General features: G+C 38.1%; 1 protein-coding gene across 3 annotated transcripts in view; it reads right to left on the bottom strand.

Annotated features, from left to right (window-relative positions):
* NELL1 (neural EGFL like 1) overlaps positions 1-19,151 on the bottom strand; it is a 286,319-nt gene that overhangs the window by 215,232 nt on the left and 51,936 nt on the right. For all 3 annotated transcript variants that reach the window (XM_052694359.1, XM_052694361.1, XM_052694362.1), the window contains exons 5-10: positions 16,853-16,949; positions 11,182-11,254; positions 10,841-10,923; positions 5,755-5,889; positions 4,804-4,906; positions 1,404-1,477 (exon numbers count right to left, since the gene is read on the bottom strand). In XM_052694359.1, the coding sequence (XP_052550319.1) occupies positions 1,404-1,477; positions 4,804-4,906; positions 5,755-5,889; positions 10,841-10,923; positions 11,182-11,254; positions 16,853-16,949 (565 nt within the window). The remainder of the gene's footprint in view (positions 1-1,403; positions 1,478-4,803; positions 4,907-5,754; positions 5,890-10,840; positions 10,924-11,181; positions 11,255-16,852; positions 16,950-19,151) is intronic.

Below are 19,151 nucleotides of genomic sequence, written 5' to 3'. Positions count from 1 at the left end.
GCCTGTACCTGTGCTTGGGATTGCCCTGACCCAGGTGAAGGACCTTGCATTTGGCCTTGTTGAACTTCATGAGTTCAGCATAGGCCCACCTCTCAAGTCTGTCCGGTTCCCTCTGGATAGCATCCCTTTCCTCTAGCGTGTCAATTGTACCACTCAGCTTGGTGTCAACTGCAAGCCTGCTGCATGTGCTCTCAATCTCGCTATCCATATCACCTACAAAGGTCTTATTTAACACCAGTCCCAGCACCAATCTGTGACAAATGCCACTTGTCGCTAGTCTCCACTTGGACACTGAACCATCTACCACAACTCTGAGTGCAAGCATCCAGTGAGTGATCCATCCATCAAATCCCTTTGTCTCCAATTTGTTGGCCAGACAGCAAATGCTTTGCACAAGTTCAGACAGATGACACCAGTTGCTCTTCCTATATCCACTGTTGCTATGGCTCCATCATAAAAGGCCACCAAGTTTATCAGGCATGACTTTCCCTTGGTGAAGCCGAGTTAGTTACCACCAATCACCTCACCTTTATTTTCCATGTGCCTTAGTAGGATGTTTAGGAAGATCTGCTCCATGATCTTGCCAGGCACAGAGGTGAAAATGACTGGCCCATAGTTCCCTGGACCTTCTTTTCTTCTCCTCTAGAACATGGAGTTATGTTTCCCCTTTTCCAGTCAGTGGGAACTTCACCAGACTGCCATGAGCTTAGCAGCTTCATCTGCCAGTACCCTCAGAACCTGTGATGAATCTCATCAGGTCCCATGGACTCGTGCACCTTCAATTTCTTTAGATGGTCTCAAACCTGATCTTCTCTTACAGCAGGCAGAACTTCCTTCTCCAAGCTCCCTCCTTTGCCTTCTGCAGCTTGGGTGATATGGCTAGAGCTCTTGTCAGTGAAGACTGACGGAAAGAAATCACTGGGCACCTCAGCCTTTTCCATATCTTTAGTTGCCTAAGAGTTATGCACTTGACAGAGAAAGACCTCAGCCCAGTCCTTCATAATTTACCTTAAATAGTAGTAGAGCAAGATAGATAGTTTAAGAAATACTTAGGCAAATTTAGAATAATTCAAACAAAAGCCATGTTGCTCCAAATTTTAGCATGTGTGGCTTAAATTTGCAGCTGGCTCAAGGTGCTACTTCCTCTTTGTCAGCCTCATAAAATCAAGACATCAAAGAGGAAACATCCCTCCAAGTCACTTCACACATTTTTACTACACCGCAAAGGTCATATTCCTGCCTTGTTTACATGTCTGTGGCTTTCATTGACTTCAAGGTCACCTTTCCAAGACAATGGACATCACATTTGCATGAGGAGAGCTTTAAAAAAAAATATTAACTTATCATCGCATTTGGACATCACACATTTAAAATCAGGGAAAGGTTCTACAACTTAAACTTACTTGACATTCCCTGCAGCTCTTAGCTAATACTCGTTGACCTTCTGCTAGCACTTTGCCTCCGTAGATACACTTTGCTGTAATTTGGGAAAAAAAGGTGAGGGATTAAAAATGTATAAATAAAATGAGCATTTAAGTAACAAACAAAAACAGAAGTATAACACTAATCTAAAACCAGTCATCACACTCATATAGATACATTAAAAATATGATACCTTTTGTTTTCATCAGAAGTCAGTATGATACATAACTAATAATAAACTCATTTTAAGAGCAACTCATTTTAAAGAGCAGACTTCCTCAACTGAAGAGGAATAAGAGCATAAGAATAAATAATAGAGCCCAATTCATTAGTATTCATTAGAAAACATTACTGACACAGTAGTATTAGCTACTATATATATGTTACTAGAAGTCTTCGTTACTTCTTTCAAGAAAACTGAGATGTTTCGTGTACCTCAGGAGAGTAATAAAAGCACAGATTTCAATTAAACCTTGAAATTTTTTTTGCAGGCACAAAGGTGAACTCTTCAGCTTACTGGACAACTGGCAAATGGATTTGATTTAGCAAATGATTCTATTGCATCAATCTACTGAAGAAATACATTTCAGAAAAATATCCTGAATATGCACTTGAAATAAACAGGTTTCCAAGGAAACTGAAAGTCCCTACTAAAAAAAATTACTGCCTGAAGTTTTGACCCCTCTGCTAAAGGCTACCAGCTCCAGACACAAACCAAGAGATTAGAAAGTGAACTTTCCTCATCCTATGAAAAAATCAACTAGCTTTGTTTAGAATTACCACCGCTACGAAGAAGGCAAACTCCAGCAAATCCATGGCAGCCAACAGCTTGGTCAAGTATTACCATAACTATTCATAGTAGTCTTGAAACTGAACATCTAAGTTCCAGTCCCATAAAGGACAGTAAATACACTAAACTGGTCTATTATTTTCCACAAATCAAGGATCCATCACAAAGGCACTCTACATTACTAACAACTCAATGCTGAACACTGACAATATGATTTTCTTGCAGTGTTTCTGCTATCTCTGTGCTCGACCAGTAACAGACTGGCCAATTACACTAAAAGGAAAGCAAAAGGATGTACTGTAAATGGCCAAAGATTTGAACATTTCCTGAGTTGCAGCAAAAGCACTGTGAAAGTGGAAGCATTCTAAGCACTCAAATCTCAGAAAATAAATCACAGATCCACTTCTCTCATAAGCACCTACAGGTGTGCACACAATTTTAGCAGTTGATGCCAACAGCCAGTTTTCCACAATAGCAACTGTCACAGCCAATTTGATTACAAACGCCTTGAAACTAAAGAAATAGTAGGTCAATCATCATAATCTTTCACACAAATGTGCTTCTAAGGATCTTCAGTTTAAACATACATACAAATGCTCTTTTAAATTAAAAAAAAAAAGAAAAACAATTTTTCAAAAAGAACTGTTTTCATTGTCCACTATGCATACAGAAATCAGATTTTTTCCTTTTGGTATCTCAGTTTTCTTGACTTTCTCTAAAAATACCCCAGTTTATACGGCTGAGCTGCAAACTCACAAGGAAAAACTGCAGATCAGGAAGTTTCATTTACATCAGTAATTCAAGTAAATATTTTTGGGAGACAATGAATTAAAGAACTTTTCTGTTTTCTTTTATTTTTCCTCCCGACATGACTGCTTCTAACATGAAAACAGACACACCTGACAGCAAGTCAAGTTAAACCACAACTGAGAAAAAATGATGAGATTTTCAACACAATTATAGCCTTTTGTCAGATAGTAATCTAAAGCCAACACAAGATGGCAGGGATCAAAACAGAATCACCTCATTTTTAAAACCCTTAACATATCAGACACCAGAACTGCTTTGTTAGTTAACCCACAGCTGAGACAGGAAACTTCAATAATCCAGCCATTCAATAATCCCTAGAGACAGCAAATTACAAGTGATGATTCTATCAGAGCAAAATAAGAAAAGCTCAGAGAAATTAACACCTGTGGTGCAGCCTCCTGGAAATCTCCTGCAATTACTGCTACATACCCAAAAGCAACTGACTGTGGCCCTTGTATATCATTCTGTCAAGGAGCTGGCATTTGCAATCAATTTCAATCAACTTCCATACATCTCTTCCCACTGACTGACAAGCTGAGTTCTTGTCAGAATAACAAGTCAAGTTTGTGCCAATCACTGACAAAAGACAATTCTGACTGTTCATCTTTCCATTACAAATATCAGGACCACAGTTTTTCATGGGGATATAAGCTGAAACTACAATTTGGTGCCTAGCAATTACTTCATGTCCAATTTTAACTGTTGTGCATACATGTGTCAGCAAACACATGTCAAAAAAAGCATCCATACTCTACACATTCAAGAAGGAACTTTCTAGACTCCGTTATTTTAAATAAAAAGATATTCTGAGACAAAAAAAATTGAGGCAACACCACCTTTCCACCTGAGTTCCCTGTTCATAGGAGTCTTGTGGTAAGCAGAATACTTAGAACAAAGTGCAACTGAAAGAAATGAGACAGCATGAGCAAACAACTGAACGAGATAACAGCAAGTGACCTTCGTGACATCTGTGCTTCCGACTAATAAATTCAGTGACTAAAGCAAGCCAAAGGAAGTCTAAAAAAACGCTCATCTTTTCCTAGTAAATCTTAAAATAATTCAACAGCTTTGTCTTACAACTTGTAGAAAAAAATTATGCATGAAGTTTGATGTTCTACAAGAAGAGGACAAAACATTTATTTCTTCTGCTTCTTAAGGCAAGATGGGCAACAGTACTCAGGTAAAATTCCCATGTATAAATTGTCTTTGTCCCTCATAGTACCATTAGGGCATCAAATATTGACTATTTCTTCCAAGAATGTTACCTACAGCTTTCATTTCCAGAAGACTAACAAGACTAACCACAAAATTTACTTCTTTTCATCAACTTATTTTGAAATGAGCAAAAACAATCACTGTACACAGTGACATTCACTCAGGTTCTGAAATTCTATTATGTTTAATGAAAACCTTCCAAACTGAAATAAAAGACAGACAAAAAGATAACACCCGAGTTTATTACTTGTCACTGTGACAAGTTTAGACCAAAGGCTTCATCAGCAAGAGGTACAAGCTGCAGCAAAGATATTCTTTTTTATTACTGCTTGTTTTTCACAAACAAGTAGAAGAACACTTTTACACCAACAAAATATAGCAAGACAATCTTAAAGATTTGCCATGCGTGTTCATTTAGAAGAAAATTACAAAAATCAAATTCACCACTGCAACTCGCTTTACCTGAATCATCAGGAGCTAATAAGTCTTTATAAAATGCACCTGCTTTTAGGCCAAGTTTAGGTGCTTAACAGAGGGCGTAAGAAAAACGTTTTTGATCTACTTACCCTTGCATACTTTACAGCACAGGCTATCCACATGCACTGGGAGAGCATCAGGAGGGCAATCAAGAGGGGGACAGGACATCCTTCGACATTCCACAGCTCCACTCTAAGAAAACGTTTTTAGGACAAAATTCAATCCCTGTAGTTAGTGAATACTATATAGATAACAAAATAGATAACGCAGAAAACTGTTATGGCAAATGAAATCACCTCTATGCATTATACACTTATCTTTCATTAAGAAGTTTAGTCCAATCCAGCTACAGATTTGAAACCAAAGCCATCTGAAGATAAGCCATCCCTGTGTAGGTACCTATTTACTAGTTTTACTCTGCTTTCCCTGAGTATAACACATCAAGAAGAGTACACAAGCTCATCCCTACAACAACATAAGCACCACTTTCTGTAAGCTGTGCCAATCATCTCTGATACTTTTAACAATCAGTTTTCTATTTTCTTGAACAAACAGACTCTCTTCAGATATTTATCAAATAATTTCGACAAGACAAGATTTACATATTAATACTCTTCTGTTCCTTAGTTTTTCACAGTGATAAATGCTGAAAACAAGATCTGCATGTTGTTACCATTCAAGATGCAACTAAGCATCTATGAATACTATTAAGATAAGGCTTCCATTTAAAAAAACTACTGTGAAAACAATTCAAAAATCAAATAAAAGCAATGTCTGCATTCACCCCAAAACCGTAAAGCCCTCACAAATATAATCAAAACATACAAGACATGATTGTCAAGGGAAAGATTTTATATTTAAAGCTTCAACATAAGATGTGTCAGATTTTCATTTATTTATTTTACTGTTTACCTCCCTATTGTTCATTCTGCCACTAGATGTATGCTAAAAACATAACAATTCTTGGAATTCATATTATGTATTCAAGGACCGTTTTCACATTTTGAGTCCTACTTCTTAAAGTCCTTAGAAAGTCTTACTTTGCACGTGCAGTTCCTGCAATGATCATCTTCAACCCAAGAATCTTTGTCTCTATAGATCAATCCATTTACTTGACAAGTCTTCTCACAGTGACAGTCTTCCAATCGACTCAGTCTTGTTTCCGCATAATTTAGCTATAAATGAAATTAACTTGATGAGATTTCTTCAGTTCAAACATGCAATTTTTAAAAGCCAAACATGAGAAAACTTAAAATTTATTTTTATCTGAACCAAATTTAACCACGATATTTGAAACTCCAAACCAAGATGTCAGCAGGTAACAAATAACCCTACTCATCTGACTTCGATGGAGCTGTGTGTGTGATCTAACATCAGCTTATGATATACACAACTGTCTCTCGTACTGTAATGAACCCCACTAAGATCTCCTTAGGCACTATGAAAAGTGCATAAGCTACAATTGATTTTAAATCAAATTTCTTAATTGCTCATCAATTTGCTTACAAATCTTAAGTCCTGATAGCTAGCAGACTGACTTTTTCTAATTACTTCCGCCTGTTCATTGTCAGCATCAGCTAGACTAATGCTCTCTGACTTGTAGAGAGGCTGTAACTTTATGATAATAAGATTTACAGCATTCTAATACAGAGTAGTATTCCTAGACTGACCCATGGACAAGTCCTGCTCCTGGAAAAAAACCCTGGATTTGTGGGTAGCACTTAACATTCCTTACTCTTTATATGACCTCCTCAATTCCAACTACTACTATCTACACACCAGCAATTGCTGTATTGACCAACGAGATACAATGCAATAACAAGTAGGGGCAAAGCACATTCATACAGCAGTAGAAAGAAGGCAAGGCTTTTGGAAATCCCTCCTCACCACCTCACAGACCTTCCCTTCCTCGGAGGCACTGTCTTAAGGTGAGATTAATCCAGGGAGGAACACTCCCACCATATGCATATCTGGTACCAGTGTCATCATCTCTAACCCTTAACACAATTTCTAGTGACATTAACTACAAATCCAAATAAAATTTGAAATTAAAAAATCCAGACTGCATATTTGGAAGTAAACGTGCATTCTTTTGACCCCACAACTGCCACTGCTCTAAAAACCATCCCATTGCCAGCTAGAAGGCAATTTCTCAAGGTCCTGATTTTTTTTGCTTTCACATTTGCATTGGAATCACTGCAAACACTGAGGCAAATGACAAAATGAATGCATACCTTATCCTGTTATGAATCCAGTGCTGTAATTCTGATTTATAGGCTTTACAAAGGTGTGCAGTGCTGTAGGCTTTTTTTACATGATGGTATATATTCGACATTTATACATTTTCATCCTCTAAAATTCCAACCACTTTACGTAAAAATATTCTAATAAGCCTTTTTTCATTTCTGCCAGTATAAGAGCAAGATATTTAGAGGAAGAAAAGGAAGAAATTAGCAGGCAAGTAGCTGTGGCCTGTTTCCTCTGCAGTCCTGAGGAAAGAAAGCTCTGAATAATTGTTCTCTATTTCTTAAACTGTTTATCTAGTGTAATACTGGGATTGATACACATCTCCCCAGAATGCACATCTGGTGATTTCAAAACTGCTCTTCACATTTCAGAAACAAAACTATCCTCTTACTGAGTTGCTTGCTTTCAACAGAACCTCTTTTCTGATTGTTCTATTTAGTCACTATGTTTACCACCTAAAAGCCATATTTAGTTTCATTTAAAAGGTGTCTGACCTGTCTTGTGCTTCTACTTTATAACAGGTCTCGTATTTAAAAAAACAAATTAACAATGAACATTCACATATGTTTGCTAGACAATGTTTAATTTTTTTTTTTCCCAGAACATGTATTTTTGAAAATAGTATCTAATATCCTTTGTCAGGACTATAAATATCTCCAGGCAAAGAAGAAAACACTAAGAAAATAAATATTTTCTCCCTTACAGCTTTCTGGATTGTTTATATTATTTTGCTTAGTAAGCTTTTTTGTTGTTGTTTAAATCTCATTTACCTCCTGCTCCATGAAATCAGCTAAAATACCCTTCCAAACGTTGTCAAATGCACAAAACTAAATTTGCTAAACTTTTAAAATCTGGCTCTTCATATATCTTACATTTCATAGGATATGAACGGGAATATACTACTGAAGAAGCCCACACCATACCAGTTTCCACATACTAGCCTAATCCTGAGTTCTTAACATTCAGGAATGTTGGGCTAGCTGTTATTCACATAGTGTACCTTCCATGTTTCTCTTTTGTCCACACAAATAATTGCAAAGAGATTTCTGTTTGAAGCATGTTATTTCTAGTGAAGCTAATAACAAATTAATAACAAATGTCTCACAAAACAACCCATCAAATGTGAACAGGAACATTTTGTTCACAGAATTACCCATGGTCATATACATTCACAATATGAACAAATGAGATGAACTATTCCAGGAACTCAAGAGTTTTATTTATTTTTTAAATATCAAATCCAAGCTGCAGTCTGTCTGACCTCAGTGAAGGAAGGACTCCCTAGAAAGTTTTGCACTGACAGTCTTCAGAATCTCCTTCCAGCCCCAGCAACAAATAAATGAATGAAAAGCACATTTACACATGAGCTCATAATTTACCAAAAATAAATTATAATCCACTCTCCAAGTGGATGCAGAAGATGCCCACACTGATTTCAGTGCAAAAATTGCACTGTTTTACCTATAATTTTTAAAGAGAAGCCAGCAGTATTTCAGCACGTCAGTTGGGAGTGCTGAAATATAGCATGCTCCTTTTCACCTGCAGCAAATGAACATGTTAGCTCAATTTTTAACACACTGATCTGCAGTGCTTCCCTACTAACAGACAGAAGATTAAATCAATTGAACTAATTCATTGGAAAGATTCCAATAATTTAAATGATGGCAAAATAAGCATGAGCTTTAGAAACTATGTCTTCACAAACATTGGTACAAAGAAGACAACGGCAGTAAGCTCGTTTCAGGTCATCATTGTATAATCCTGTTTACTATCTACACAACAACTTTCTGTAGTCAGTGCTTTGCCTCTGCACCAGCACAAGACTCATGGGGCCCTGAGATAAAGCTCAAGGGAGAGCCCACAGAGCTCCTCTCCTATCTACTGCATAATTTGCACAGCTACCAACATTACGGGACCCTGCTGTCACTAGGCATGATGTTTTCTTTCCACAACAGCCCTGGTCTGCATCTTCATAGTTTTGCATTATATGAACAGCACTTGCACATTCATTGCAAACAACATTCACTGGGTTATTATACATCTGTAACCAATTACAGACTGAGGGAGTAAGCGAAACCCTAGCTATCACAGATCCTAAAAGCTACACTTGAACTTGGAACCACAGGGCCTGCTATTCCAAAACATCACGCTCATTCTCTGCATCTCCTCATGCAGGGCCAGAAGCCAGGCATCACTGCCCATGCACGTTAGCAGGCCATCCTCTGACCACCTGCCCTGCCAAATGGGATCTCTGCAGGATGCCGTACATTCTTCCAAATCCTGCTCTTTGCTTGCCCAATGTCCCATACGATATTACTTATACCTGCACTAGTATTACTTGTGGCTACTGACCTCCAGGACTGGACAGACGGATACAAATCTTAATGCTTCTCTCACACCTCTCTATTTCTAATTTGCATTTCTCTACCAAAATCATTTCTTTTTCTGCTGCAAGTATTTTTCCTGAATAATAGTATTTCTGCACACATTGCTACAAAAACAAAAGTCTACACTACTATCACTGAAAAGGAACTCACAAAGAAGTATTATCTCAGCACCATGTTCTGGAAGTACAGAGTCTTCGCAGTACAAATGCTGCATTATTTGCTTTCCCTTGTAAAGTACTAGCAAGCAAAAATGTAATTAACAGCAGTGCAAGCAAGTTACTCAGTACAGTGCATAATTGGAACTTGCTCACGGCATCAGCAGGGCTCAAAATAATTGCCTGTTTCACACTGCAAGCAGTGAATTCAACTAAAAGCTTCGCATTTCCTATTTGGAGTCAGCTTGTCCAAACCATATCAGCTGGGTAACTGGATTCTCAGTATAACGTGCACATTATCTTTAAAAAAGTTCCCTCCCTGCTAGGAAAGGAAAGGACACTTAGAAGCAGCAGAGTAACAAGTATCATACATATCAATGTTTTTCTGCTAGTAGCACTACTATGCACATCTTAGTTCTGAAATTCCTTTCCAGTAACAACACTGAGATTGCAAGTAACTCCAGGATGGTTTTTGTTGCACTTAAATCTACAAGTAGTTAACACACAAATGCTGATTCATGTAAGACAATTAATTGCTCCTTAATAAGAACAGATGTTTCACTGACATTAACATAAAAAAATGTTCCCAGGGTTCCCTTCAGCACAAGCCAAGGGATCATCCATCTCAAAAACACAGCTTCCTAACCCGGAACATGACCACAGCCTGAGCTGAAGGGCTTTAGGTAAGACAGATATTGGCTGCACAGTGTGGGAGCAGAGCCTAAGGAAAGTCCCCAGCAAAAATCGCTGCAGCTTCCCATTCACCATTTCTCCAATCCAAAACAGAAGGGGAAGGAAAAAGAAAACCACACACCACCGTGCCTAACTGGAGCTGAATTCACTTCTACACTGTAAAAGTCATTGATCAAAGGTGTTGAGATCAGCACAGCCAGCAGATTTATAGACATTTCCTCATTTCAGCTCCCAAGGAGAAACGATGCCAGTCCTGAAGATTTCACAGGACTCCCCACAGGCAAAAACCACACACTGACAGAATCACATGGTGAGGAAATTGTTGAGGGATTTCACTCCTTTGTTTCCACATTTGTCCCTCAGCATGGAAAAGAAAATCAAGCTAAGGTTTCTCACAGAAATCAAACCCCAGGCATTTTGTCGCTAGCTACCAAATGCTGCGCCAGACAATAGAAGCTGTATGAGAATTAAGTGACATCCACAAAACTGTCTCCTTAAGTCCACTGCAGATAAGGCTACTGGCAGAAAGAGGGGAAAACCAGCTCTACCATGAAAACATAAAATAACTGCAAAAGGAACAGACTTATATGATGGTCTTAGTCCAAAAAGAAAGAGGGAATTGACAAAGATGTTTAGGTACCTACTTTTGCAGTCATTTTCGCCAGGAGTTCTTGTAAATCCATGATTCCTTGCACCAGGCTTAAGAAATCACTGCAGGTTGGGCATGCTCAATAAAGGAAGTTTAAAAAGAAAAAGGAAGGGAGGAAAAGAGGGGAAAGAGGGAAATAACCCATAAATAAATAAAGTCTATCACACAGCTAACATGTCACATGCTGCTTATCTGCACATAAAATACAATCTGTTTACAGTCATTGTGTCAGCACACGCAAGAATGACAATCCTGAAAATATATATATATTTTTTTTACAAGAATAAAAAAATCATCCACATTAAAAAAAAAAGAGATTTAGAAAATAATACTTACTGCGATTCAGATTAGGACACTGCGTTATATATCCATTAGGTATAAAGACAACTTTCACATCTTGAATAACACCCTTTGTAAAAGAAGAGATAACTGGTAATACAGAATACAAACATTCACTTTGACCTGTGTCATAAGTCAGTTGTTGATAGTGTACAAAGAAGAGACCAGTGCAGTCTGCTAACGTGGAATACAGCTCAAGATGATGAAAAAAACCAGCAACTCTTCCTCCCTCGCTTCTTGTGTAATTTTCATACCGTGCTTTTTTTAGTTTTGTGTTTTGCAATCAAGTGTAAGCTGCTTAAATGTCTCAAAATGGGATCAAACAAGTGAAAAGATACATTAAATAATACCTATTACACAAGACACTTGACCACAAGAAAATAAAACACCACCACAGCACTACTCTCTAGTGATTTAGCCAAACAAGACTATGAAATCTATCATTATACAAGGAACAGTATAAAAAGCAAGAGGTAAGCATCTATATTTTAACTGTTGGGTCATGCAGCCTACTGGCTTTGTATCTCAGCAAACAGTTCATGTAATCACACCATCAGTTAGAATTAAATCTGCTTTCTAACCCAGGCAGATGGAGAGATCCCCTGTGTAGGGCTAGAGGAAATCAGGACTCCAAGGTCAGGAACAGACTGCATGTCACGTGAGGCTCAGAGATCAGACCAAGCAGGGCAGGAATAAGTACCAGAAGATCCAGTGCCAGCCTGCAAGCTATCTCTGAGTTGCAAAGGAATTCCTGACAAAAGCAGAGGACTCAAAGCGTCACCCTGTAATCCCTGCACACGTCTGCCTTGAGAAACCCTAAAGTGTCCAGTAGCCTAAAAATGCTGGAGGTGCATTCACTCAGCGCAAAGCTCTTCCTGCACTTTTTTTTTGTACTGTGTAGCCTGCTTACTCCCCAGCACCCACTAACTTCTTTAATAATGGCATAGTCATTAAGTAAGAGGAGCAAGGGAACACAAGGGACTGCAAGCACTGCAATTTACATTTCCCCGACTGTTCATCAGACAGAATGACACGCCTGTCTCCTCCCAGACACAGAAGAATTTAATACATTTCCTTCCAAATTAAAGATCATGGCAGTTATTACCTAATTAAATTACTGATTTCTAAGATCACTATAGTTTTTGGTTAACTCGCAGTGAAGCAGTTTTTGCAGACTAAGGGCAGTCACTTGCTCAAAATGCTCATTTCAATCCATAAATAAAATATAGGCCATTGTGCTTGAAGCCCTGCAAATGCAGCAACATTTCACATTTACATATTCGCTCTCTAAGACAGCAGAAGGTAATGAGAAGCACCGTCTTACTGCTTTATGATGAAATATTAACTGAAAATATTAATAGACATAATCAGATCACACTGTCTTTCCTGCAGAAGCGTATATATTTATTAACCTTTTCATCTACGAGAATAATGAAACCATCGTAATAATGAGAAGCAATGCTGTCAACAGGAAAAGAAACATCCTGAAAGCCATTTTATGCAGTTTCTGCTAGTAGTTATCAGTAAGAAATCAGAAGCTGAGGTACAAAAACACATTTCAGGGCTTAAGCCTCTCCAGCGAAAGGCTTAATCACGAAAAGATGAGTTTACAAAGTTTCAGTGTAGCATCACACAGAGTTAAGAAGTCATCCAGAGAAAAGCAATGCTTTTTTTTTTTCAACCTGAAGAGTAAACTTATTTCTGTCTCTTTTCCTGGCTTCATGAAAACGTTACTATGGGTTGATGTAAGAACACCAATTTAGCAGGACAGATGCCTTCTGTACCAAAAAACCCTTCTGAAATAGAGTTACCACAATCAAATACAGAAGTGACCCTTTAACTCGAAGGAGCACAGATTTCGCTGATGTATTTTTTTTAACAGAAAGAGTTCATTACATGCAAAAGCTTATTACAGCCATAATTACTGCAACACTTATGAAGGAACCTGGACTATTCCTCCTTCAGCATTAAGTCTAGGTTGCTTAGAGCTTCCTACAGCTGCAACCAGAAGAATTAGGCATGCACAGCTCCCAGGGGGCAAATCCCTAGTTTAGTTTAGCACCAGGCAGAGTTTCTCAATCCATATTCTGTGGTAAGATATGAGAATTTGGCCTTGACAGAGAGATATCAGGTGTCAAAATCTTCTTTGTTCCTTTCCCAAGGAAACATCACCATTTATCTTTGATATTTAAACTTATAACTACAGCCAGAGCTTCATGATGCTCTAGTGTGAAGATCCTCCATCTGCACAGATTACCAGCAGCAAGACTAAATTCAGGTTTGTGGCACTAAATACCAAGCCCATCCCATGAGGATTTACAAATACAAAAGCCCTATTTATTGCACTTTTCATATCCATACTACATGGAAGATTTATCCCACACACTCTGTAAAGACCCATGCAATGCACAAGTCCTTTATTTCTACATTTTCACTTCCTCCATTGCTTCTCACCCTTTAAAACCTACTTTTGCCTCAAAGACTGCGAGCCTTACAGCTGTGTAAAATGCATAGGCTAAAGTTGATAATAGACTCTGCACAGATGTCTCAGCAGCTGCTCTCTAAGCCCCATGTCTAGGCAGTGCTACAGCAACCCCACTAGACGAGCACCACATCAGCATTATGCTCCTCTACACAGTGAAGAACTCCATGTCAGGCACCTGAAAAACTGACTTCACCTTATTCCTTCTAACTACAGGACCAAAACATCTACAGAGGCCTGAGTGCACGTATGATGATGTACAGTTAAAACACAAAGCACCTGCTGTACCTCAGAAACAACAGTGGGATTGTAAGATCAAAGCCTTCTAGAGCAGATCTGAAAATTATGGTCTTTCAACAAGGATCATTTAGGCAGCAATGCATTAACAAGCTCATTTCTGCAGTAGTATTTGGAGGGAAACTTAAGGGGAAGGGTGCTCCTCAATGACAAAATGAATTTTTGCAAGTAATTCTGACAACGATAGCCATCAATTCCATCCTAGAATAAGGGTCTTCTGCAAGCCTGGTGTCACCATCTTTCTTTCCTTTTGTTTCCCAATCTCATTATATGAGTATTCTTCAGCACTAAAAGAAATCTCGCTTCTGGGCCACACAAAGAAGCCCAAAGGGTCTATGCGTGTTTTTCAAAGGAAGTAATTCATGAGATTCCCTTCAAACCAAACAGATCTAGCTGTATTAAATTTGGTCTGCATTAGCTCCCACCAGTGATATGCCACAACTACTCAGCCTTGTCTGAATTCCAAATGTTTGGCCACAACAGTCAAACTACATAGCGAGAGTTCCTAGTGGGAGGCTGACACCTCCACTCCATTACGCCGTACAGCACTTGATTCCCCAGCAAGCTTATTTGTGGAATAATCACTGAGAGTAAGGACTGGGAACAAAACATAAGAAAAATGGCAGCCACTGAGCAGCCGCTGTGCTTTAGAAATATTCTACTAGAAGACCACATCCTTCCCCTTGTTCTTCCGATACACTGAAGAATCATCACTTGAAATTAGCGTAGAATGTACTCTAATGCTATTCACTTACAGAGTGAAAGAACAATTAATTAACTAGCTACCATTAAAATAAGATTATTTTTGCAACAGCATAGATGATGCTTAGAACAGTATCCAGTGCTTTTTCATACACATATTATCATGGCTCCAACACAAACACAAAATATGCTAATTCTTCTTTAATGCTCTTATTTCCCTGAAGAGCACTGTTTGCACTACGGAAAACAGATCTATTTATTTATATACTAAAATGGTGAAACAAATTGCTCTGAAAAAGAATGGGAGGGTCCTGCTGACCATGTAAATGTACAGAAAGGGATGCGTACTCTTTACAAAATGGCAAAGCCCCAAGTTTTTGGTATGAGCAACATACAAAAGTAAGACTTCTAAAACTATAAAGCAGGATTAAAAAAATACAACCAATTCTATTTCTGTCCCGAAGAAAGTTAGAGAAATATTTAAGCATGCATGAAGCAAAGGCACCTGTTGAGTTTCATTACGATCAATAAAAATGGTCAGCTCATTAGCATATCATTAGCTACCCTGCTGTTTCCGAAGTGTTAATACGTTGAAATATTAATTTACAATTACATAATATACCAGAGTTCTGAGGCATCGGATGTCTGCATAAAATGAGAATTTAAGATGAGCAAATCCAAAATGACTTTTTTTTTCCTACATAGCTATAAACATATGTTTACCATCTGTGGAATTACGGGAAGCAGCTGAGGTAAAAAAACAGCAGCTGTAAAATAAAATAATGCTATCAATTTCACTTTACAGTGACAGCCAGCTGCTCAAAGATGGAATGAACTCCAGGTTCAGAGCAACTCTTCGACCATAATTTAACTTGAAAGAAAAGTTAGCTTTTATCTCTGTTTCACAATTAAAATTATTATTTGCTACAACAATCCTACCCTAAATAATTTTAGCATAAAAATAAAATTCCTAGCTTCTCAAGAGGTTGAGGATTTGAGGCAAGGTCCTCAAAAATGCAGCAACTCGTAGAATTATCTTATGAATTGACTGCTTCAAAGTGAACCGAGTGGGCAGTAAATCACCTTGGCAACAAATCCATGCCAATATCAAGGATATACGGATTGGCCTATCAATACACCATATAGGCTCTTTTACTGATAGATAGTCCATGGCTTGTTAACCAAAACCTGAAGAAATATTGTCAGTTTTTCTGTAGATTGCTTCTGGTGGAGGAGGGTTTTTTTTTGTTGGTTGATTCTGCAATTGAAAATCAATCAAAATCATACAGGATCACCAAAAGCCAAAAAAAAAAACAAAAAAAAAAAAACACCTAAATGAAATATATAGGAGAGAACTTTTCAAGCCTTTGGTCGTTTATCTTTCCTTCACAAATTTTTATTTCACGTGGATGTACTGGCATATTCAATGACAGTATCTTGGGAAGACTTATAAATGGTAAGACCATCCTGCCAGCTAGTCAGCCTTACAAGTAGCCTGGGCTTGGAGCTCCAAAAGGACAAAGAAGCTTATAAACAAAACCCAGCCACCCATTACTCACTCTGCTGAGACATGACGTGCTTGTCTGAGAAAAATACAGAGAAATGAAGTTATTCCAGAAACAGAAAATCTACTGTTTTGCAGCAAGGCACAGGCACTGCACAAAAACAACGAGTATCTGACAAAGACTGCAGGAGCACGGCCTAGGAGATCTCCTCTAATCTGGAAGCCAATGCTGGAAAAGGCAACAAAGAACAGACACCCTTAAGCATCATGTGAGGATACTCTGCTAATAAAGTCATGGAGAGACAAGTCTCCAAAAGGGATTAAGACTGGACAGGAGCCTACAGCTCAGCCTTTGCTTTGGAAAATTTTGAAGATTAAAGCCATCGTCTCTGATGTTGTCAACAGCCTCATTATGAACACAGGAGTGGCAAGGCAAGGCACAGTGGGTAGGTGAAACCCCAAGTAAGGAACCAAACCACAATATACTCAGCATTTCAGCCAGTAGCTACAGTATTCTACCTTACACAAACAGATTCTTCTGTGTAGGACCTGTCCCACATCCCAGGCCCATGGTTTCAACTGAAATTCATACAAATCACATGAAGGAATGCAAGATAACTAATCAAAAATATTTCATTGCCTACCTAGTTTCCTACTTCATGCACTATTTCATATCTGCTTACCTTAAAGAAACCATGTTTCCTGTTCCTCTGTCCAAGCCATAAATTACTTTCAGGTATCAGATTTGTTTCTGGGGGATCAATGATGCGTTCATAAATCCTGCAGAGGGAAAGTATTACCATTACTCAAATACTATTTTAACTCAGAAAAATTCCTACTCAAATTCAGACAGCAACAAAAAGTATGAAGCAGAACAAGAACTAAACCCGCCATTAAACACAATGTTTATCACTGACAGTTTTGCAGTTGCATAATAATCTTAAAAGCAACAATTAAATGACTCAAGAAAATTGCAGTTTCCCTTGTGCAACTGTGCAGTGCTAAACTGAAGAAGCACAATGCCAGAACCCACTCTGCTAGGGAAAATAAAATGGGAAACCGCCCTATCCTTAGTAGTCTACTTCAAACTCAGCTACAAGTCCTGAGGAAGAACAGCTGACATAAACAAGATCCAACCAGAGAAATAACACCTCAGTATTTTCACACAGTCTCGAATTTTGAATGAACTTTGCAAAGGTCATTTGTTCCACCTCATACTCCCATAGCCTTTTAGGCTTTATGACTATTTTATCCATCCTTGTGCCTGGACTTGCCAGTTTATCCACTTCTCCAGTTTACAGCTGCTCCAGAACTCATTTGGCTTGCATACATATTCTCCATGTGTTCTGCCTCTGTTACACAGCCAGTTTGCTCACACCAATGGCACAGATCTGATAAAGAACAGAAATTTCTTCTATTTGCTCAAGCTTTACAGACTGCAAAAACTTGCACATGAACACAGTAATCTCTGTCTCAAATTCCTAAATTCAAATCATGGTTAAGTTGCTGTAATAATGCGTTTTGAAATTCAAGAAGCATCTGGAGTTTTAAAAAGACTTGATTTTTATTTTTTTTTTTGTTTATTTTTAGGAAATCGGTAAAGGAGTTTTCTTCATACTTTCTTCAGCAAGTCAGACCACTACAATGATGATATCATTGCACTGGGTTACGAAAAATTCAAGATCAAAGATATTACAGACTCTAGAATCTCACGTTACCATGTTCCACAGGTGGGCATCACAAACTTACTGCTTCAGAACAAAACCAGCACATTTAATAAGGATTACTGAAAGATGACATATTTCCACTACTGTCCAGTTCAAAGTGGTGCATGCTGCTCTGTTATCATACCAACATGACAGCCAGTAGAAAAACTCCAAACGTGCCAAGTCCCACGACGTACTTACATCTTTGAAGGAGTGATTTGCATTTTTTCTTTAAAACTACAGTTTTAGACTGAATGTAAAAAATGAACACCAAGAAAGAAAATGCAAGGCATTCAACACAACCCATTACATAATAGTTTTCCCATTTAGTGTCCAAGCTTTTCTAGCTCAGGCTCACCTAGAATAATCATTAGTTTTTGTGTTGTGTACTGCCATGCTGTCAGAAAATTTATACATCTGCAGGGACCTAAAATGACTTTCCAGTATGAAAGAACTTCAAGAAAGCTCTACAAAGTTAAGTGCAAAGAGTCATATATGCTGAGTTTGCTAATCCTGAAAAGAAAATGACTTAGTAGAAAGAACCACTACCACTGCTAGGAACAAAACAGTTATGAAAACTGTTAGCATGAGTCAGATGATGCATTCTAATAGTCAACATTTTATTGCTCAAGTTTATTATAATTACAATCAATTCTAATTCATCACATTCCATCAACATGATACATTCAAAGCTCCAGAAATTTATGCCTCTACTAGTTAATTACTTGTTACTGTCTCCAAAAAATTACTACGCCGAGTTGTTTTGTTGTTTGAACAGGTAAAACAAGATGGCATTCTTTTAAAGAGCTTTAAGAATTACAGGCATTTGACATGCGCTATCTTTATCAATATTTTAAAGTGTAAGCAGAACCCTTCTGCCATGCCTCATGTAAAATTAAAGATCTACTCAAATGCTGTAAAATACTGAACAAGGAACAAAGAATTGAGGTTCTCAAGAAAGCCAGTCACTGAATTACATTACTTCAATGGGAATTTCTCTTAAGTATAACATCCTTTAATTTGTGGATATTCAAGAATGTTTTATTTTCATTTACTCAGACAAGTTATAGGTTACAGTGTAACTACATTCAAGAACAGAATCATAGAGGTTGGAAAAGGCCTCCAAGATCACTTAACCCAACTCTGCACCCACCACCAATATTGTCCACTTACACCATGCCCCTGAGTGCCACGTTTACCCTTTCCCTATGCACCTCCAGAGTCAGTGACTGAACTTTTGTCATGGCAGCCTGCTCCAGTTCCTCACCACTCTCTA

Source organism: Tympanuchus pallidicinctus, unplaced genomic scaffold (assembly GCF_026119805.1).
Source record: "Tympanuchus pallidicinctus isolate F22 unplaced genomic scaffold, pur_lepc_1.0 scaffold3, whole genome shotgun sequence".
NCBI classification, from domain to species: domain Eukaryota; kingdom Metazoa; phylum Chordata; class Aves; order Galliformes; family Phasianidae; genus Tympanuchus; species Tympanuchus pallidicinctus.
The sequence above is the reverse complement of the archived record's forward strand: the minus strand, read 5'-3'. Positions and strand labels throughout refer to the sequence as shown.